The sequence below is a fragment of the Eptesicus fuscus genome, chromosome 12, assembly GCF_027574615.1.
Source record: "Eptesicus fuscus isolate TK198812 chromosome 12, DD_ASM_mEF_20220401, whole genome shotgun sequence".
Classification (NCBI taxonomy): Eukaryota; Metazoa; Chordata; class Mammalia; order Chiroptera; family Vespertilionidae; genus Eptesicus; species Eptesicus fuscus.
The window spans coordinates 57,066,679-57,088,926 of record NC_072484.1 but is presented as its reverse complement, the minus strand read 5'-3'; the positions used below and the strand labels follow the sequence as shown (position 1 = coordinate 57,088,926).

The window sequence follows — 22,248 nt, the reverse complement described above, 5'->3', positions numbered from 1 at the left end:
ATAAGATGCTCTAAAACTGTAGTGCTTTACACTTTTCAGAGTTTTGTGTGTTTTTTGTACTTTTATTTATACTTTTCAGAGCTTTCAACATGACACAACACATAAATCTCACAATGACTCTGTGAAATAGGACAAGTGATAAATTTCCAACTAAAGATGAAAAATTCGGGTCCACATGTTTCTGAGGGATATTTTAAGGTTATGTGGCAAGTTAGTTATATTAACTCTGCAACTTTAAGAAACGCAAAGGGTAAATTAATTAAAACTGTAATTCAACCGCCTATGGGTTTTAAGGTCTGTACTCATTTTTTTTCTTTCTCTATTAAGGTATTACATATGTGTCCTTATCTCCCCATTGCCCCCCTGCTCATGCCCTCACCCCCCTGGTGTCTGTGTCCATTGGTTATGCTTATATGCATGCGTACAAGTCTTTTGGTTGATCTCTCCCCCTACCCCACCCTCCCCTACCTTCCCTCTGAGGTTTGAGCATCTGATTGGTACTTCTTTGTCTCTGGATCTGTTTTTGTCATTTATATTTTTATATCATCTTCCTCATGTCTCCACATCATGTAGATTCTCAGTAAAGAGAAAGTTCTCAAGTAATGCTTGGTCCAAACAAAGAGGAAATAAGTTCTGGTTTTTAAGAGTTTTTTGAGTGTTTTAAAATTTTGAGCCAATAGCTCTTCAACCGATATTCTTATATTTTTTGTAATATACAGGAGAGGGTAGTGCAAAGAACAAGGGCTTATTTGTTTTTAATCCAGCAACTTTACTAGCTTCTTTACTTTGAGCAACTTAGTAAACTTCTCTGGATTCTTGATTTCCTAATATTTGAAATAGGATTATTATTACCTTAGATTTGTAAGGATTGAATGAAATATACATAAAGCCTCAGTTTTCTTCTAGCCTTTGAGTCAGTTATTACTAAGGGAGGTAAAAATGAATTTTTAATCACATCTTCTTTTCTTTCTGTTTATCCCATATTTAAATAGTGGTTGTAGTAGGGTATGTTGGGTGACATCACTGAATCTCCCTTCTCCATATTTTCATTTTAAGAGGCCTTTTTCATCATTTAAACTTTAGATGATGTATCAGTAGATTTGGGGGACATTTTTAAGCTGACATAGTATCATTGTTCCTGCCTTTCTTTGTCTCTCCCCCCCCCCGCCCCCCTTTCACAGAGGATCTTCAAATGCTTCCTTAAAGGAAGAAGAATATAAGGAGCCTCTGCTCTTCCACTCTGGAGATCACTACCCCTTATCGGATGGAGATTGGTCCCCTTTGGACATGTAAGTATTTTCAAAGTTTGTTTCTTAAAGGAAAGATATATTAAATGGCCTTTTCTGTTATTGGACAGTATTGGCGTTTCCTATTTCTCTCAGACAGTAGAGGCACTGCATGTGTACTTTTAACATGAATATGGACCTTTTCTCTCAGTTATTTTGTTCCTAAACTTGATTTAACTTACTCTCACTATGTTGGCACTGTACATCTGTATAGTCAGCATGGAGTTTGGCTCTCTACAATTCTTAAGTTCTAATCTTTTAGTGTTAACTATTAATTGTACTGTGTATAACATTGTGACTGTGCAGTCAGACTTTGTTCTGTGTTCAAATCCAGTTTCTCTCATGTAGAGATGTTAATTTAATCCATCTTTCCATGCACTGTAAAATTACTTTTCTTATAGATTTCTTGTGAGAATCAAATGGGATGATGCATAGAAAATGTTTACCTCAAGTCCACCATAAATACTAGTGTGCACTGTGTTTATTATTAATAAAAAACTCAAGAGGAAGAAATAATTGACATTTCTAAGATAGATTCTTTATATCAGCAGAATACAGTTGATATATTCAAACTTACATTTCTTTTAATCTGTCAAACTCAGCAACACTGAAGTTCCTGACTTTAAATTCATTAGGTTTCTTTGTAATGTGTTTGCAGCCCGTATTCCCCGGCAGAATGTCCGAAGAGTGATTCAGAGCTGGAGGTGAAACCCGCCGAGAGCCTACTCAGATCCGAGTCCCACATGGAATGGACGTGGGGCGGGTTCCCAGAGTCCACCAAGGTACCAGGGTTTACTTACCTACAGAGCGTGTTTGTTGTCCATGAGGAAAGGGGTGACATCTGACTGAGTCATATGAACATAAATGATGGTAGTGTCCTCATGGGATCACATAAGTAAATTCAAAGTTAACATTTTTCGTGTTTGCACTATTTACAACAAAGGAAATCTAGCATTTTCTGTGTTTCTATTTAGTAAATAATGTTGATTGTTAATTAACATTATAGTAAGGAAAATTTAAAAGGTACCTAATGGAATTTTCACGCTGAAATTTTAAATAGGAAATTGATTGTGAAAGCTTTTTTGCCAACTCATAATGAAAGAAGAATTGGAAAGATACTTTTACTTATTCATTTATTGAGAGAGACTGCTTTTATTTTATGTGTGTGAATTACCCCAACTTTAAGGTTTTCTTTCTGATTTTTAAAAATTTACTTTAGAGTTGACAAATAATATTATATTTGTTTCAGGTGTACAACATAGTGATTCAGCATTTATATACCTTACAGAATGACCACCATAATAACTCTAGTAACCATCTGTCACCATACCTAGTTATTATGATATTACTGACTCTTATTTCCTATGCTATATATTACACTTCTGTGACTTTTTTATAAGTGCAAGGTTATACTCTTAATTCCCTTGCCCTTTTCTGCCCAATCCCACAACCTCCTCCCCTTTGGAAACCATTAGTTTGTTTTCTGTATCTATGAGTTTGTTTCTGTTTCATTTTGTTTGTTCTATTTTTTTATGGTCCACATATAAGTGAAATCATGGTGGTTGTTTTTCTCTGTCTCTTGGAAGAGGAACTATTTAGACCTCTAGTTTTTTAAAGATACACATTTTGCTTATATGTGTGATTGCATTGGAGACTTCACTGCCCACTTTTACTTTAAAAAAAAAAATTGGTTTGTAACATGTAAGTTTCAGGTGTACAACATAATAACTCGACATCTTACATTGTTTTAACAGAGCCTGAAGGTAGTGCAAGGAGGGCTAAATTTTTCTGTAGCACTCAAGTTTTCTCCCTGAAAATGAATATTCTCCCTCTTAGTATCTAAAAATTGCCATCTATTTCCTCAGTCTTCTCCAATATTGAACTCTTCATAGTAGAACAGTTATAAATATAACTTTTATAAATATGATATTGAACAAAATGTAGTTACTAGTTTTTCCACTTTTCAATTATGAAATATTTCACACATAGAAAATAATGTATTTACTGAATATGTTGTTTAAATAAAATAAGCACATTTATTTGCATCCAGCTCAAGAAATAGGCTATTAACACTTTGAAAAGTAGTTTAATTTTTAAACAATTCAACTTTTTTAGGTCAGCAAAAGAGAGAGATCTGACCATCATCCAAGGACAGCTACAATTACTCCATCAGAAAATACCCATTTTCGGGTAATTCCCAGTGAGGACCACCTCATAAGTGAAGTTGAAAAGGATGCATCCATGGGAGAAACGGTCTGTACCATAGTGAAACCCAAACCCAGAGCCTTGTGTAAGCGGATGAGCGATGCAACTTGCGCTGCAGAACTTCTTGAGCCTCAGATTTCATCTATGTTAGATGCAGACCACCTTCCTAACCCGTCGTTAGTGGAGGCTCACTCAGAATCAAAACCAGCAGCGAAAGTAGACTCGCCATCAAAGAAGAAAGGTAATTATTTGTTTAATTTGGCATTAGGTACTCTAAATTTAGATGGTAAATTATTTCAGTGTTTCAAATAATGTGGGATGGCTACCATTATATTTGTACAGCTTGATCAGAACCTGTCACAACACAATTAGGATCACTTGTTTCATATGGCTTCCCCATCGCACTACAGGATCCACTGGAGTGGGACTCTGACTTCTTCCTTGCTCTCTCACAACTGTTGTTGCTGCTTAGTAGGCCCTTGAGAAGCACTTATTGGGGGAAAAAAAAAAGTATATTTAAATAAGTTAATGAATAAAATAAACCACTTTATTGACGAGTTGTGTCAATAAAGTGAAGTGGGATCCTAAAAAATTATGTTTAAACAACAAAAAAATTAGACTAGAGAAAAATATTTTCATTTAAAACTTCTGGTTAGTTGAGGCCAAATTAAGTACTTTTTTTTCAATAATATGAGATATAGATAAATGTACACTAATTATTAGAATATGTTCTCTTTCATTGACTATTTTCCTCTAAAACAGAATATAGGGTCCAACTCTTGGCTCAACATCTCTACCCCACTTTTGGAATACAAATTTAATAAATCATAACATTCTTTCTCTTTAAAAACAAAAGTTATTCATTGATACTTGTTACAGTAAGAGCCAAAACACACTCCCTATCTGAACACTAGCCTTGGATCCTATTTTTAGAAAAGTAAAACCTTACCTAAAAATACCCATTGTCACATATAGCCAAATATCTACTTCCATTTTTTAAAATTCTAACACCAAAGGATAGATAATTAACGTAGTAGGTCTTCAGGGTCACTCAGAAATAACTTATTTAAAATAAAAGGCTTTGACTGTCAAGGGTATTTGTGACCAAGTGCGATCATACAGCTGATGATCCAGCTTAATTTGGCATCTTGCTCTTTCATAGATCAGCACTTGTCAAACCAAAAGCCTGTAACCATGTATTCTAAGAAATGTTAAGGGGGTAAAATCCAGTTGTCAGGGTGAATGCTTTGTTTTAGTTTAGGAAATACTGATCCCCCTATTTCTAGCGCATAGTGTAGAAGCTGACTAGAGTTAGGGACACCATTCATTTGACCCCATTTCTTCCCCTCCCCCACCTTTTATTGTGAAAAGTTTTATGCATATTTGCACACTTTCACTCCCCCTTTATCTCTATCTCTTTGTCTCTCCACTCACACAAAGTTTTTTATGGGTTTAAACCATTTGGAAGCAAGATGCAGGTATTATGTCATTTCACCTTTAAATACTCCAAGATACACTTTGTGTGGTTTTTTTAATTGAATTTATTGGAGTGACATTGGTTAATGAAATTATATGGGTTTCAGGTGTACAATTCTATAATATATCAACTGTATATTGTATTGTGTGTTCACAACCCCAAGAAGATACACTTTTTTAGAATAAGAACCTTCTCTAACACAAACAATTGTCATGTTGAGGAATCCATATTCATATTTTCCTAAACATATCAAGAATAGCTTTTTACCATTCTCTTCCAAACCAAGATCTCATCAAAGTTCACGTTGCATTTTTAAATTTAGAATAGCACCCCCCCCACACACACACACACACACTGTCCCTCATACATAAAGACATACTGCTACACTTTTTTCCTTCTCTACACTGAAAATATTGACCTTTTGAAGAGCCCAGTCAATTGTCTGGTATATGTTCTTAAATTCTGGGTAATCTGATTATTGTTTTTTCAAGATGACGTCCTCATATTTTCTTCAACTGGAAGTTTGCTCTGTCCTATAGAAATGTAATGTGGATTGCATATATAATTTAAGTCTTCTCACAAAAGAGTAAAAAAAAAAAACAAGTGAAATTAAGTTTAGTAATATATTCTATTTAAGCCAGTAAAACCAAACTATTACAATTTTAACATGTAATCAATATAAGAATTATTGAAATTTTGCATTCTTATAAAGTAAGTCTTGGAAATCTGGTGTGTGTGTGTGTGTGTGTGTGTGTGTGTGTGTGTGTGTTCTGCATTTTTAAACAAATTTTACATACCTCACACCAGACTAGGACAGATCAAGTTCTCATGTGGCTGGTGACTACTATAGTGGGCTTAATTCAATTTGGGTTACATATTTTTTATTTTGGAATTGAAGATTATGGGATGATTGGGTGCTTCATATTGAACCTCATAATGTCTCACTATTAGTGATGCTAAATATGATCACTTGTTTAAGGTGATCATTGTCTGCCAAATTTATTTGTTGTGAAGGATTTTTGTCTTTTTACAATTGGAAGGTAATACTTTGGCACTAAGTAAATATCCTATTCGCCAACAACTGTTCCTTCATGGTTTTAGAATAATGGCTTTTTTATTGATGCCAGTTATTTTGTCAAGCTTGGTCGTGCTTGATAAACTTTATTGTCAAATATAAATTATTTTTAGGGGCTAGGATTATTCATGTCAGCAAATGAAAGAATGAGTAAGTAAATTAGCCTGTGTTTATTGAGCAACTGTATAACACTGAATTTCACTTCCATTGGCATGGGTGGTTGAGAACCACAAATGAAAAGGTTATTTGACACTTTTAAAAATAAAGCCCAATTCAAATCATGATGATTGGTTTTATTGTTTGGAAACCTTTGTTTTCTTGCAGAGTTGTAAATGAAGAATAACTAACTTCTTTCTCTGATATGTTTTTCTTATAAAAATAGGTGTCCACAAGAGAAGCCAACACCAGGGACCTGATGATATTTACCTAGATGACTTAAAGGCTCTAGAACCTGAAGTTGCAGCTCTCTATTTCCCTAAAAGGTAGTGTGTTCCTTGTGTGTTGAAGGGTGAACAGCTCTGACACAGTATAGCTATTTCTAGAGCAAAACATTTAATCTGAGAAAAAGGAGCATGATGATGATATCCTTTAGCTAAGTTAGAGGATTGCTTCAGATTTAGAAGATTCTGAAATTGTATGTGTGTTGATTTGACTGCAGTGATTTGAAACTAATAACACCTATTTATGTAGAAGTTTTTAGTGTAACAAGAAGAGGTACACTAGTTAAACCTACATACGGATATACAATGGGTCTGGCTTCAGATTAGCACTCTTACAGTCATTAATACAACTCAGCATGGTTAAGAACATTCTTTAGCATTTGTCTCATTTCTTATGTGTTTTAAAGATAATATATCTTTATTGAAAAACTTTTTACAAAGAATGCCTTCACTCCCTCACTGAGTCTGAGCTCCCATGCTTTTTCTGAATTCGAGCCTGGGTCTGGTAAAGCATCATTCCAGCACTTTTAAATAAATTATTGGAAAACATTTAAGTTTTTATTTAAAAATAGATGGAATCAATATAAAGATTATTTAAATTTTTGGCAGATACTTTTGAAAGGTCCTTAAACTCCTTCCTACTAGCTCTTGAAATGTGTCTCAAATACTTACTTCATTTGAAGTAATAGTTGTGGTGGTTTTGTTTTTTTTTAATCTTTATTGTTCAGATTATTACAATTGTTTCTCCTTTTTTCCCCCATATCTCCCCACCACTCGGTTCCCATCCCCCCTCTGCCCTTACCTCCCCCCCCCCCCCGTTGTCCTTATCCATAGGTATATGATTTTTGTCCAGTCTCTTCCCGTACCCCCCACACAAACACCCCTTTCCCCCTGAGAATTATCAATCCACTCCCATTCTATGCCTCTGATTCTATTATGTTCACCAGTTTATTCTGTTCCTCAGATTTTTAATTCACTTGATTTTTAGGATCACTTGTTGATAGATATGTATTTGTTGTTCATAATTTTTATCTTTACTTTTTTCTTCTTTTTCCTCTTTTAAAGAATACCTTTCAGCATTTCATATAATACTGGTTTGGTGGTGATGAACTCCTTTAGTTTTTCTTATCTGTGAAGCTCTTTATCTGCCCTTCAATTCTGAATGATAACTTTGCTGGGTAGAGTAGCCTTGGTTGTAGGTTCTTGCTATTCATCACTTTGAATATTTCTTGCCATTCCCGTCTGGCCTGCATAGTTTCTGTTGAGAAATCAGCTGACAGTCGTATGGGTGCTCCCTTGTAGGTAACTAACTGTTTTTCTCTTGCTGCTTGTAAGATTCTCTCTTTGTCTTTTGCCCTTGGCATTTTAATTATGATGTGTCTTGGTGTGGTCCTCTTTGGATTCCTCTTGTTTGGGGTTCTGTGCGCTTCCTGAACTTGTAAGTCTATTTCTTTCACCAGGTGGGGGAAGTTTTCTGTCATTATTTCTTCAAATAGGTTTTCAGTATCTTGCTCTCTCTCTCTTCTGGCACCCCAAAAATTCGGATATTGGTACGCTTAAAGCCATCCCAGAGGCTCCTTACGCTATCCTCACACTTTTGGATTCTTCTTTCTTTCCGCCTCTCTGGTTGGGTGTTATTTTCTTCCTCATATTCCAGATCTTTGGTTTGACTCTTCGGGTACGGTGGTCTACAGTTGAGTGTCTGTATATTCTTTATTTCAGACAGTGTATGCATAATTTCTGACTGGTCCTTTTCCATTTTTTTGGTATTCTCATTAAGGTCCTTGAAGGTCTCTTCAAGTTTCTCAGCGGTTTTTTAGAAGATTCTTGAGTAACCTTATAAATGTGGTTCAGAACACTGTGTCATCCATTAGTTTGCTTTCCTCTATCTCTCCTACTCGTGACATACTTCGGTGTCTCCGCATTTTGGCTGCCTCCCTGTGTTGATGGAGTGGCTTTGTGTGGTCAGTGACCTATAAGGGCCGGTAGCTCAGCTTCCCCAATCACTCTAGGTGGTTGCTCTTGGTACACCCCTTTGTGGTCTGAGTGGAAAGTCTTGGTATAGTTAAAAGCCTTGATTGCTGTTGGTACACTGGGAGGAATTGACCTCCAGGCCAATTGGCTGTGAGGACCTGCTGTGTCTATAATGGAAGAATTGCTGTGCTGGAGACACAGTAGGGCTTTGGTGCTCACTGAGTCTGCCTCTTGAATGTGTCCCTTATGAGAATGGTTGAAATCTGGTGTCGTCCACACCGACCACTAGATACCCTAGTGTCTGGATCTCCAATGGGGTGCAGGTCTGAGGCCTCCCAGCAGGAGCTACAGCAAGAGCTACAGTTTTCTCCTCTTTGCTTGGGCGGTTTTGGAGCAGTCTGACTGGAGCTGCAGTTAATTTGGTTGAGCTGCCACAGAACAGGCCATTTATATGTAAAGGCCGCTGTGTGGAGCTGGGCGGGTTTGTAGAATGTGCGGGGCGGGGACTCAGGGCGTCACTAGACTGTGGCGTGGCCAATGGCCATGGCTGCCTTCAGCTGTCTCTGCCTTTCCGCGTTTCCAAGTCCCCCTGTCCCGCACTCCAGCGCAGCAAACCCTGATTGCTGGGCGCACCTCTGCAGAAAAGTCACTCTCACTCTCCGACTGATGGCCGAGAGTCCAGCTTCTCCCCGTAGGCGTCTGGGTCCCCCACGTGTCCCCAGAAACTGGAGTTCAGAGTGATTGGGAGTTTGTCTCCCTTCGGTTTGAAGAAAAGCCGCGCGCCCAGTCGCCCGCCGCCAGCCCACTTCGCGCGCGCCTCCGTACCTCAGCTCTCCAGCGTTTACGCTCCCTTCTCTTCTTAGTTGTAAATCTACCACTCAGCCAGCTTTCCCATGGTTCTGGGTGGTAGACATTTTGTTTTTTAGTTGTATTTTTGAAATTGTTGTGCGAGGCGGCAGTAGTTTAGTTGTTTAACTTTGCCGCCATCTTGGTTCCTCCTCTACTCATTTTTTTTGTTTGTTTGTTTGTTTGTTTGTTTTATAATATATTTTTATTTATTTCAGAGAGAAAGGAAGAGGGAAAGAGAGATAAAAACAGCAATGATGAGAGAGAATCATTGATCAGCTGCTTTCAGCACGCCCCCTACCCGGGGAGTGAGCCCGCAACCTGGGCATGTGCTCTGACTGGGAATTGAATCATGATCTCCTGGTTCATAGGTCAGTGCTCAACCACTGAGCCACGCCTGCCGGGCAGTAGTTGGGTTTTTAAGGTGGGAGAACTAAAACTGCTCCATTTTTTTTCCAATAAGAAAGTTAAAATGTAAGCTGTCTTAGAATTATTACTTTTTTTCAGATTTCTTAGTTCTTAATCATTTGCTTACATCTCGATTCCTAAGATAGATTTCTTAGTTTCTCTTTTTAAAAAATGTGAAAAGTGCCCTGGCCAGTGTGGCTCAGTTGGTTGGGTGTCATCCCATGCACCAGAAAGTTGCCAGTTTGATTCCCAATCAAGGCACCTGCCTGGGTTGCGGGCTCAATCCCTGGTGTGTGTGTGTGCAGGAGGCAGCCAATCCATGTTTTGCTCTCAAATCGATATTTCTCTCCCTCTCCCTTCCTCTCTCTCTAAAAATCAATAAAAAAGATTTTTTTAAAAAAATGGGGAAATAAGCAATAGAACCCTACCTATGGTGCTCGATTATAATTTTGCTATTTAGGATCATTGCCATTCACCAGGTAAGTTTCTCATGAACGAACTATTTCTTGAGACATCTCATACATAATTAAAGGTAGGGAAACTGTTGTAATGCTTATAAGCATATGTTTTGTTAGGATTGTGTTTATTGTTATCTTGACTAAATAGTCAGTATTCATAATTAAACTTTAAACCACATCACCTTTGTGGATTTTGTGACATGTTGGATTAGGTGGCATCTTCCCTGTATTGGTTAAAAGTGACACTAGCTGCTCTGATAAAATGCAAGACTTCAGTGGCTTACCACGATAGAAGTTTGTTTCTTGCTCATGTGATAATACAGTTGATTCTTGAGCCATATGGGGGCTAGGGGCACCAACCCCCACCCCAGGCAGTTGAAAATTCACATATAATTTTTGACTCCCCCAAAACTTAACTACAGTCATCCCTCCACAGGGATTGGTTTCAAGACCTACCCTGGATACCCACATCTGCTCAAGTCCCTTATATAAAACTAGAGGAGGAGGCACCGCGCGGGGGGCTGGGACCCGCGGCTGACTCATGCAGCACTGGCCGCCGTGGGAGTCAGGCCGGACAGCGCCGCGGGGGGCCAGGATCCAAGCCTGACTTGCAGCATCCTCCAGCCCCCTTGCCTGTGTCCGCTCCAGGGCCACCCGAGCCACTGCGCCAGTTCAGGCAGCCCCTTTGCCTCTGTCTCCGTTTCCGCTCCGGGCCTCACCTGCGTGCGCAACCTCCTCCTGTCTGGTCGTGACCCATTACAGAGTCCCGTCCTAATTTGCATATTGCCTCTTTATAATGTAGATGGTATAGAACAGTCCATACAGTCAGCCCTCCTCTTCCCCAGAAAATTTTAACTGATTTTTATCCATGGTTGGTTGAATCCATGGATGTGAAACCCAGGGATATGGAGGACTGACAATATATCTCTTGAAAAGATTCATGTAAAGTGTATTGATACTGTTCAACCCATGTTGTAAGGGTCAACTATATTCCATTGCTGGTGTTTGGTGGGAGGCCTTGCACTCAGGGATTCAGGAGCACGAATTCCTTCCATCTTCAGGTTCCATCATCCCCTTAGGGACTCAATAGGAAAAGGAGAGAGGATCACATGGGGTAGTTTATAGGGGCCAGGCTTGGGAAGGGCAAACCCACCCCTTCTGTCCACATCAACAACCCAGTCATCTGGGCACTTGGCCACACCTAACCATAATGGGACATAGCTGTGTGCCGGGATAAAGAGTAAACAGGTGTTTGTGAATACATAGCAGCCTTCTGTTTGTGTTTTACCCATGGGGTCAGCCTTTCCCTTCAGTCCTAGCATAGCAGCAGGTTTTGCTGCCTTATTATTGGCTTTGGCTTTTCACCATTTCCAGTGAAGAGAATATTTTAAGTTAATTTCAGTATTGTGATATTGTGCATTGTTATTAAGACAGAACATTTCCAAAAACCTAAATCTTTTGTTGGTTCAGATGAAAAACTACAGCTTTTGAAACTGCTTTCTAGCTATGGCATATCTGTATTCTGCTGCCATCTACTGCTCAAAATTGAGATTTTTTCTGAAGATCTTATAACTACACTGGACTGTATATATTGATCACATACATTAAATATATTGGCTTTCTGAATAAAATAAAATAATTTGAAAATTCTAGAACAATAAATGTAACATCCATTCAAAGAGTGTAGAGCAATTAAATGTTCATGACTAAGAAACTTAAGTTGTCATTTCCTAATTCTTTCTCTCAAATTTATGCTTCACTACAGAGTTTCCCTTTTCATCTTCTGAAATCTGGCTTCTGTGCTTTATCATCTAGAAAAATGAAAATATTGAATAGCCTCATATTTATTTCTGGCCCTCACACTAGTGTAAGGACAAGTTTATTTTTAGTTTATTTCTTAATGCATTTCTTTTCATGGTGGGTCTAGCCTCCTGAGACTTTCTCTTGCTTAACTTCTTCTGTTTTGTGGAGTAACAGATGAATTTAGACAAGACTTGTTTTTAAAAATAATACAACCTTGGATTACAGTAATTTCCTCCAGGATGTATATACTATCACAGCTTTTTCTAGGAAATTAGGATCAAAAGGTTTCCGAACATCAGATTTTTCTTAATTGCCCTGTCATTTTCATCATGAAAATATACATAAATGCTTAAAACTTTTGTACTCCTTTAATTAAAATCAAAAAGGTTGTAGGTGAAATGTTTGTGTTATAGTGAATAAGTTACAGTGATTTTTGTGACATTTACTGTATTTTCAGTTAATTCCTCCGGAGTGCTAATAATAGGTTATTTTCAATATTATGACATAACTCTAAACACTACTTAAGAAAAGTTGTGTGCCTTGAAGTTGTTAAGGAATTGCAAGAGGGATGTCTGACTGTCTAATTATAGCTATCTGTTGCTTTTTAAAGGGGATTTGTTATTTGATGTGAGCCCTCAGAGAATCATGTAGTAAGCTAGGAATACAAGAAGTTGTAATAAAGCAAACCTTTTCTCCCTGTTCCCTGCCCACAGTGAATCAGACCCTGGCTCCAGGCAGTGGCCTGAATCTGACACGCTCTCTGGCTCCCAGTCCCCACAGTCTGTGGGAAGCGCAGCCGCCGATAGTGGCACTGAGTGCCTCTCAGATTCTGCCATGGACTTGCCCGATGTCACCCTCTCCCTTTGTGGGGGCCTCAGTGAGAATGGAGAAATTTCTAAAGGTAAAGAATGGAGAAATTTCTAAAGGTACGCTGGGCAGTCATGCCCTGTCTTCACTTGAGAAAGAACCTGGTCATCACTTGATTAAATGGCTATTGAGCCATATCAGAGTATTGAATTTTTTAATCATCTTGTGCAGGTAACAGGTGTCTCCTTTTTTTTTTAATGTATTTTTTATTGTTGATAGTATTGCAGATATGTCCCGTTTTCCTCCCCTTTCCCCTATTCTCCCAGCTCCTACCTACCCCCAGGTCTTCACTGTTCTATACAGGTGTCTCCTTTTAATGTAAGACCTTTAGCCCCTCACTTAAGGTACCTCATATGGGGTGACATCTATATTAATAAAAGGGTAATATGCTAATTAGACTGGACGTCTTCCGGACGACTATCCAGACATCCTTTCTGACAAAGCCGGGCCGGGCAAAGCCACCTGCCTGTGGTCCCAGGCACCAGCACCTGCGACTGCGGCCCGAGAGAGGGAGAAGCCACCTGCCCCACAGTCCTGGTTGCCAGTGCCTGCATCTGCCGCCCGCCCTGTGGTCCCAGGCGCCTGTGGCTGTGGCCTGGGTGAAGCCGCCCACCCACAGTTCCCTGCGGCTGCGGCCAGCCCAGGTCCTGGGTGCCTGTGGCCAACCAGAGGGAGGGAAGCCCGGGTCCCAAGTGCCTGTGGCTGGCCGTAGGAGGGAATCCTGGGTCCTGGGTGTGGAGCCGAGGCAGAAATGGTCAGGGGTGATGATCAGGCCAGCAGGGGAACAGTTAGGGGTGATCAGGCAGGCAGGCAGAGGGGTTAGGGCGATCAGGCAGGCAAGCAGGTGAGCAGTTAGGAGCCAGCGGTCCCTGGATTGTGAGAGGGATGTCCGACTGCCGGTTTAGGCCTGAACCCACAGGGCCTAAATCGGCAGTCAGACATCCCCCATGGGGTCCCGGATTGGAGATATTTTATTTTATGCTATAGTCTTTTCAGTCCATAGAGTAATATAATGTCATTTGGGAATTTATATAATCTCTAACCAAGTTAATTGTTACTATTTTACATTGCAGAAAAATTCATGGAGCATATCATTACTTACCATGAATTTGCAGAAAACCCTGGACTTATAGACAATCCTAACCTTGTAATACGGATATATAACCGGTAAATATTCTTGCTTTTGTAATTGTTAAAAACTTTTGCAAGGTTGTTTTCCAAATGCTCTTTTTAATTATTGCCATCTTTCTTGGTATAAAATATGTCATTTTATATAAATGAGCTTATGGGCAATGAAGCTTCAGCTCCTTTTTTGGTGATTAATCCTCACCTGAGCATATTTTTTCCCTTGATTTTTAGAGAAAGTGGGAGGGAGGAGAGAGAGAGAGAGAGAAACATCAATGTGAGAGAGACAGGTCGATTGGTTACCACCTCACGTGCCCTGACCGGGGCCAGGGATTGAACCTGCAAAGCAGGTAAGTGCCCTTGACTGGGAATCGAACCCAAGACCCTTTGGTGCACATGCTGATTCTCTAACCATTGAGAAATACTGGCCAGGGCTTCAACTTGATGTTTAAGTGGAGTATTAAAAAGTTATTTTTGGTAGATTTTATTGATTCTCTGTTCAGAGAAGTTTCACCTGACAAAAAAACTTAGCTGACAATCTTTTTACTGAAAAGAATAAGGAATTTTGTTACTTCTCCTCTTTTTTTTTAAATATATTTTTATTGATTTCAGATAGGAAGAAAGAAGGAGAGAGAGATAGAAACCTCAATGATGAGAGAGAATCATTGATAGGCTGCCTCCTGCACACCCCCTACTGGATATTCAGCCAGCAACCTGGGCATGTGGCCTGACCGGGAATCGAACAGTGGTCTCCTGGTTCATAGGTCAACTCTCAACCACTGAGCCATGCCAACTGGGTTCGCCTCTTTTCTTTATCTCTCTTTACCCCCTTCTCTCTCACTCCTCATTCTGTGTAATGGTTTTACAGAATTTTTATTTCTTACAGTTACTATAACTGGGCTTTGGCCGCTCCAATGATCCTTAGCTTGCAAGTATTCCAGAAGAGTTTGCCTAAGGTGCGTTGGTCTGCTGTTTGTTGTCTTTTCAAAAGTATCTACAGCATATAGTATTTAGAAAATTCCATATGTACATATTTCTAAACAGGGTACTTTTCAAAGTTTTATTTAATATTATAAAAGATCCAAAGAAAAAAAAAGAGAAAAATAAAAAATAAAAGATCCAAAGAGTTCTGTGTGCCTACTCAAATGATCTCATGTCCAAAATCTAGGAAGTTATCTAAGCTGGCACATCATTGTCATTTTTACTAGGTATTTATACCATTTTCTGATTGTGTTTAAAAGTTCAGAGATTTTTCTAATAGTTAAACATAGAATGAATGAAAAAAAGTCCTCTCATTAATATTGAAAGAAGCAGCAAGAAGAGGGTGATGTAGCTGCCAGGAGCATGACATCAGTACGATTGGGTCAAATTGTGGTTAATAAATTTATGTGGAACCTGAGGTTGCTTTGAATCTGTCCTGCAAGAAGACATCATCGGCCTAATTGGTCCTCATAGCTCAGTAGAGCCTCATTTTCCAAGGGTAGAGATGTGAGAGCACGCACCTGCCAGCTCCTGAGGAGGCTGTTCCTCTGTGGCCTGAAACCACTTGGTCTCATACCACGGAACTGCCATGAAGCCAGGTTGCCATGGAGAGGACACTGTCCATCTTTCTGATGTTAGAAACTCGGGAGCAGTTTCAGCGATGTGGAGATTGTTGCTCAGGCTTCGTGATGAGGCACTTCCTGCACGCTAGTGGTAGGAAGTGGTTGGATGCTTCGTGACTGACAGATTGCCAGACTAACCCAAGTTGATTGTTTCCAGGCCACAGTCGAGTCCTGGGTCAAAGATAAGATGCCAAAGAAATCTGGTCGCTGGTGGTTTTGGCGTAAGAGAGAAAGCATGACCAAACAGGTAACCAGCTTGGAGGTATCCTTTCCATAAGCTGAAAAGAAGTGAATCTTTGATTTTTTTCAAAGAACTTTGTCAAGCACAATAAAGCCCATTTGGGGTATTAAATTTACAATAATAGTCACCATTTTTGAACCGTTGCTATGTGCAGGTACTATGCTAGGTGTTTTACATATGTTACCCCTCACCTTTACTATAGCCCAAAAGTATAGATGTTTGAGTTCGCATGTGTATAAGTAAGGAAAGGGAGCACAAAGAGGTGTGAAATTCCTTGACTGGGAAGGGACAGAGCTAGGGTTTGACCTGAGTTCGGCTTTAATGCCTGTGCTCTTTCCACTTGGCTGCATTACCTTCTAGTTAGAGCGAGAGCTTATTGCCCTCCTACACAGGAAGCAGCGGCATCGGTCCCTTCTGTTCTGCGATCCCAGTGTCTCTGCTGTGGACCACTTGTACTATATTTTGTGACTTGAAATGGTGCCCTTTTAAAATTTTTCTTCTGGCTTTATAGTGACAGCTTCTGTCTCAGGTTTCTGTCCTTTGGCTCAAACTAGAGGAGGTCTGTTTTCTTGAGCATTTTTAAGTTGTGGATTCAGAAAGTAGTTTTGCTCATTCTTAGCAAGGACTGCTGATGAATTTTTGTTTGTCGGTAGAGAGAAAAGCTGCACTTGACCGTTATTATCTTGCTTTTTTAGCTGCCAGAGGCCAAGGAAGGGAAATCCGAGATGCCACCCACCAGTGACCTGCCATCAAGCACAAAGGAGCCAGCCAGTAGCAGGTGGGGACACCCTGTCTTTCTTCCAGGCTCACAGCACTTGGGCCACCCCTGCTTTGGTTATTGCATTCAGATTGATTTGGGCGATTTTGTTTCATTTTTAGTCAGAAACATCTTTCTCCTATGGACACAGGTGAATAAGTGGCTTGTTCGTGCCACTCAGCTGGCAAATGATAACTTCTGCTTTTCTAAAAATACTCGCTTTAGCCCTGGCTGGGTAGTTCAGTTGGTTGGAGTGTTGTTCTGTACACGAGAAGGTGGCAGGTTTGATTCCCAGTCAGGGGTTGCGGTGCGTACAGAAGGCGGCCAATTGATGTTTCTCTCTCACAGCAGTGTTTCTTTCTCTTTCTCTCTCACTCTCTCCCTATCTCCCTCCTCTTCCTTCTCCTTTCTTCTCTCTAAAATCAGTGATCATATCCTTGAGCAAGAATTTAAACTACATATATATTATTCAGTTATGAAAGTAAGGAGCTCATCACTGCTTCCCAAATACCTTGCTCCTCCATCCTGGAGCCATGGAATCGGCTGCCTATGAAATAAACGTAGGCCTTTGGGAAGGAGGAATATTGAGGAGTCCTAAGATGGGCTGTCCCTGGTGCCTCTGCTCCCTGGCTTCCTGTCAGGCACAAAAGGGAGATATAAAAGAGAATCTCAGAGATTGTGGCTCTTTTCATTTCTTGGAAGAAGTAGCACCCCTTTGGGCAGTCACATTGGCTTGCCCTTACAGGAAGTGCCACCACATACCCCATTCTTCTTTCTGCCATTGGTATACTTTCCCCAGTCAGCTTCTTTCTGCTTCCTAACTCTAGTTCAGTAGTCTGAGTGACCGTATACTCTTACTCTTTACCCCCTTCTGTTAAACAGTATGTAGGAAATCTTTCTTGTTAGTTTTTTAAATCAACATAAGTATATTTTCTTTTATTTGTACCTTTTGAAATGTACGTATCTACTTTTACAAGTAGCATTCACTGGTCACAGCAAAAATGCCCAGTGATAGCTAGAAAGTGACCTCTGGCCAATCATGAGAGGGAGGAGGAAGGTGGCCTTATCACTTCATGAAATGAATATGCAGGCATGGAAGCAGGATGTGGGGGAGTGGCAGAGGGAAAAACTGTTTCCATTTCTAGAATAGATTTAGGATCTCTTTCTTCTTTTGATCCTAAATGAAAAGCTCTTACCAATAAAACAGTCCGCTGTCTCTTTAGTAACTGGGTTGATGTTGAATAGGCCAGCAGATGATGACTCATCCAGTGACGAGGGGTCACAGGAGCTTCACGAATCAGTCAAAATGGACCCCATCCCCACGGAGCCCCCGAGCCACAGCAGCACCACCTCATATAAGAAGTCTCTCCGCCTCTCCTCAGACCAGATCGTGAGTAGTGTGTGATCCATGTGAATCTAGTCGGATTATCTTAGTAACTGTTCAAGTTGACCTCCTTCCTCTTCTGTCCATTTGATCACAAGCCTCACACACACAACACTGTGTATTTGTATAGATGCTTACATATAAATGCTTACATATAAATGCTCACATAAATGTCTACCTCCAGGGACCGCCAGGATCACCTGGGGAACCTGAGATGTAGCTTCCTCCACCACCCCTGACTCTCCTACCTCAGTTTCTGGGAGTGAGCTGAGAAATCTGTATTTTTAACTTGTTTCCCCATGAATCTTAAACAGCTCTCTCATCACTGGGTCACCCACTGTCTCGAGAGCCACAACAACAGAGAAATAATGTTTTCCTATTTAGACACAATTTCCCCTTTCCTGTTTGTTTTTACTCCCTGCTTTTCACCTGTTTTCAGTGTGAAATGGTTTTGCTCTGCTCCCAGTCTTAGGTATGGAGAAGGAGCGGAGAGGTGATTTTTTGTTTGGGAGATTAGAAGTCTCTTGGAATCCCAAGCACTGTTCAGGCAGTGGCCCCCTAAGCCCAGCTCATTGGGTGAGCCATCCTGTTTTGTAAACATGTAGACTCTGTGCCAAACTGTTTTCAGCTGATTTTTTTAAATATCCAGTTATCTTGTTAATGTATTCCTTCCCATTTTTATGTATTCATACACATATATGTTTATTTATACATTATGGAGATTAGGTTCCTTTTCACTTAACATTGTATTAGGCAATCTTTCAGTGACTACGAATTATTGGAAAATGTGACTTTTTGATGTGTGTAATTCCATCAGTTTTTAAAATTCTGCCTCTGGTTTTCTTCATTCGTCTACTTTTATAAAAGGCAAAACTGAAGCTCCAAGATGGTCCAAATGATGTCGTGTTTAGTATTACAACCCAGTATCAAGGTACCTGCCGCTGTGCAGGGACCATTTACTTGTGGAACTGGAATGACAAGATCATCATTTCCGATATAGATGGAACAATAACCAAGTAAGCAGGAGCTTCGTGGGGGGTGGCAGGGAGAGGAGCGCAGGTCAGGCAGTGTGCAGTGGGCCGGAGCGGGGGGCAGGTTTCCTCAGCAAGCACCCAGCTCTCAGTTATCATCAGGAGGGTTTTTTAAACTGTATACATGGAGACATCCTGAGTGCAGTCCACACATGGATGGAGGGGATGGGTGGAGCCATACAAATGTAATGTCGAAAATAACTCTTGGGAATGTTTAGTTATTTAGTTTCTAAATTTTGGCATAAAAACACCTGAGAAGCTATTGAGATTAAGAAAGAGAAAAAGGTGTATAGTTGTAAATTTTCTCTGAAAACGAACAGCTGGCTCTCATGTCTGATTCTGTTTTCAGAAGCTCCTCAGTGGTGTATTTGCAGGACACTGCCTCACTGTAAATTGCCTTGTCAGTTTTCTTGCCCCTCTACCCAGTGCTTTTCGGCAGCTGGTATATAACTAAAAAGGAAAACACTTGGCTTTTATATGCTTGATTCCCAGTACCTTTTCCTGCTTTTACTCTCTTAGGTCTGATGCTTTGGGACAGATTCTTCCACAGCTGGGTAAAGACTGGACTCACCAGGGTATTGCAAAGCTCTACCATGCCATCAACGAGTAGGTCTCCTATCCCACCTGCTAATGTGCTCTAGAATTTTGCTTTAAGAACTATTGAAAAATAGTGTACATGGAAATCACGTGTATTCATGACCCAGCTATGCCCACTCTTCTTCCCCACTCCTTTTCTTTAGCCTCACACAAAGGAAAGTGGCAGCCAACATCTATCATCTCATTCTCACAACGCTATGAATTTTAGGCACTATCTATATTTATACTTATAGCTGTAATTGGGTTTTTAGCTGTAATGTAACGAGCCGATTTTCAGTTTTGGTTTATTAATTGGGTACTTGGCTACTTTTACATTGGGTATTTCTTTCAGGAGGTCATGCATGCATGCACAGGGGCAACATTTCACTCCTGGGGTCTTCTATGCCAGTGCAGCAGAGAACAAACAGTGCCATGGCCTTCATGGGACCCTGATACATATGAGTTAAATTGACTTGAAAAATTACAGTCTTAAACATTAGTTGAGGATGCCCTAATATGAAAATTATGTCAGTCACCAAGGTATAATTTTGTTCCTTGGCTTTTATATAATGGCTTGCCTTCTGCAAATTGTCTTTATAAATAAGATATTTTGTGTCTTTCATTTATAGCAGATCATTTAAAGATAGTCTTAAGATTTTTGTTCTGTAATCCGCCTTTCATTGGACTAGATGATGAATGTACATCAGTACTTGTAAACTTAGCATAATCCCTAGTTGCATATACTAGTACCTTTATTTCCCCCCCATGGTGTTTTCCATGGAAAGGTGAAATCTTTATAATCCTATTTTCCTGTTAAATTCAATAATTTGATTTTCACAATAAATGGGAGGATCTCTACTTGGATCTTTTACAAGAAAAGTGCTTCCCCCCCCCCCCCCCCCCCACCTTTACCCAAAGCACAATGGGCTAAATAAGACATATTCTCTTTCAGGAATGGCTACAAGTTTCTGTACTGCTCTGCTCGTGCCATTGGCATGGCCGACATGACCCGTGGCTACCTGCACTGGGTCAACGACAAGGGCACGATCTTGCCCCGGGGCCCTCTGATGCTTTCCCCCAGCAGCTTGTTCTCTGCCTTCCACAGGTAACTCCCAGCAGGCAGCCCCTCTGAGTGTGTGGGAGGGGGTGCTGGGGCCTGAATGGACTGTGTGAAGATGGGTGTCAGGCTCGTTGAAAGGGATTGTATCTGTTTCAGAGCTTGTCATAGTTCTTTGGCTTCCCAATAGCATTCTTTTTTAAAATATATTTTTACTGATTTTAGAGAAAGAGGAAGGGAGAGGGAGAGAGAGAAACATTGATTGGCTGCCTCCTGTATGTGACCCTACCTGGAATCAAACCAGTGACCTATTGGTGCACGGGACAGTGCTTAATCACTGAGCAACACCATCCAAGGCTCCCCCATAGCATTCTAAGTCACAGCTCACCTGGTCTATATCAAGCATGGACAAGGAAAGTCGGGTTATAGGAGTGGCCATTTTCTCTTACACCAAACCCCATTCAGTTTTCTTAGTTATCAGGTTGACTGGCAGAGGAGAAAAAAGAAACCCTTTACAAAGGATTTTTTTAAAATGGGTGGTCGTGCACACTAAAATTTTTCAGTACCATACACCAGGAAATACTACCATTTTGAATTTGATGACTTTATTTGAATTTTTCCCCCCTAGGGAAGTGATAGAAAAGAAACCAGAGAAATTCAAAATTGAGTGTCTAAATGATATCAAGAATCTGTTTGCCCCAACTAAGCAGCCCTTTTATGCTGCCTTTGGAAACCGTCCAAATGTAAGTGTCTCCTTGGGGCTGCCCATTCTGATGTGGTGGGTAATACTGAGGGGAGTATACTTTTAGAGTGTTAGCTATGTCATAATTCTCAAATGAATTGTATAGGCAAAATGCATGTCTCTTCTGTTAAATAGGTTTTCACTTTATTCCAAATTCTTAGAGTAATCGGGGAGATCCTGGAAGTGGAGATCTGCCCCAGAATTTGGTGTATGATGAAGGGCACTTTCTCGTTGTTTCTGTGGCTTCACTTCCCATTTCCTCAGGCGGTTAAGCCTTGTCCTTAGACCCACCGCAGAACCGTGGCATGAGCGCTCATCTTAACTGACACTTTCCTGCCTCCACTCAGGGGCCCTCAGATCCCTCGGGCATGCAGAAGGGGCTGCTTCCTGGCCGCTGATGGGCAGGGGGCTCCTCTTGCTCCAGGGTGCCCCTGGCGTCTCCTTGGCGCCCACGTTTTCTGAATGCCCCAGCACCCTCTGGGTTTGGCTCCACTTTTTGTTTGGATTTGTCTAAAGCTCAGTTTCAGTGGCAAAGCTACGTGGTGCCCAGTTCTGCATGTTTTCCGTAGACGGTCTTTTGTTTGTGCAATTCTGGCTCACAAGGAACTGGAGAAGCAGTGCCTAATTTCTTCTCCCTATAATCATCCTCCTTGATGTTTTCTTCTTCAGGACGTTTACGCTTACATACAAGTTGGAGTTCCAGACTGCAGAATATTCACTGTGAACCCCAAGGGTGAATTAATACAAGAAAGGACCAAAGGAAACAAGTCATCGTAAGTGTGTTCCCATTTCTCAGCCTTGCGCCCTGCAGCCAGGGTGACAGACAGATACTAAGGATCGGGCCTCGCTCAAAGTATCAGAATTACCACTGCCTTTGAAGGCTTTCCTCATG

At 40.6% G+C, this 22,248-nt stretch overlaps 1 protein-coding gene across 1 annotated transcript in view; it reads left to right on the top strand.

The window, feature by feature from the left end:
• The window catches only part of LPIN2 (lipin 2), a 92,436-nt gene that overhangs the window by 66,950 nt on the left and 3,238 nt on the right, over window positions 1-22,248 (top strand). The window contains exons 5-19 of the mRNA XM_054724017.1: window positions 1,182-1,289; window positions 1,945-2,068; window positions 3,402-3,732; window positions 6,426-6,525; window positions 12,686-12,873; window positions 13,913-14,006; window positions 14,851-14,920; window positions 15,726-15,815; window positions 16,505-16,587; window positions 17,812-17,956; window positions 18,818-18,966; window positions 19,501-19,587; window positions 20,510-20,662; window positions 21,243-21,357; window positions 22,026-22,129. Of these exons, the coding sequence (XP_054579992.1) occupies window positions 1,182-1,289; window positions 1,945-2,068; window positions 3,402-3,732; window positions 6,426-6,525; window positions 12,686-12,873; window positions 13,913-14,006; window positions 14,851-14,920; window positions 15,726-15,815; window positions 16,505-16,587; window positions 17,812-17,956; window positions 18,818-18,966; window positions 19,501-19,587; window positions 20,510-20,662; window positions 21,243-21,357; window positions 22,026-22,129 (1,941 nt within the window). The remainder of the gene's footprint in view (window positions 1-1,181; window positions 1,290-1,944; window positions 2,069-3,401; window positions 3,733-6,425; window positions 6,526-12,685; window positions 12,874-13,912; window positions 14,007-14,850; window positions 14,921-15,725; window positions 15,816-16,504; window positions 16,588-17,811; window positions 17,957-18,817; window positions 18,967-19,500; window positions 19,588-20,509; window positions 20,663-21,242; window positions 21,358-22,025; window positions 22,130-22,248) is intronic.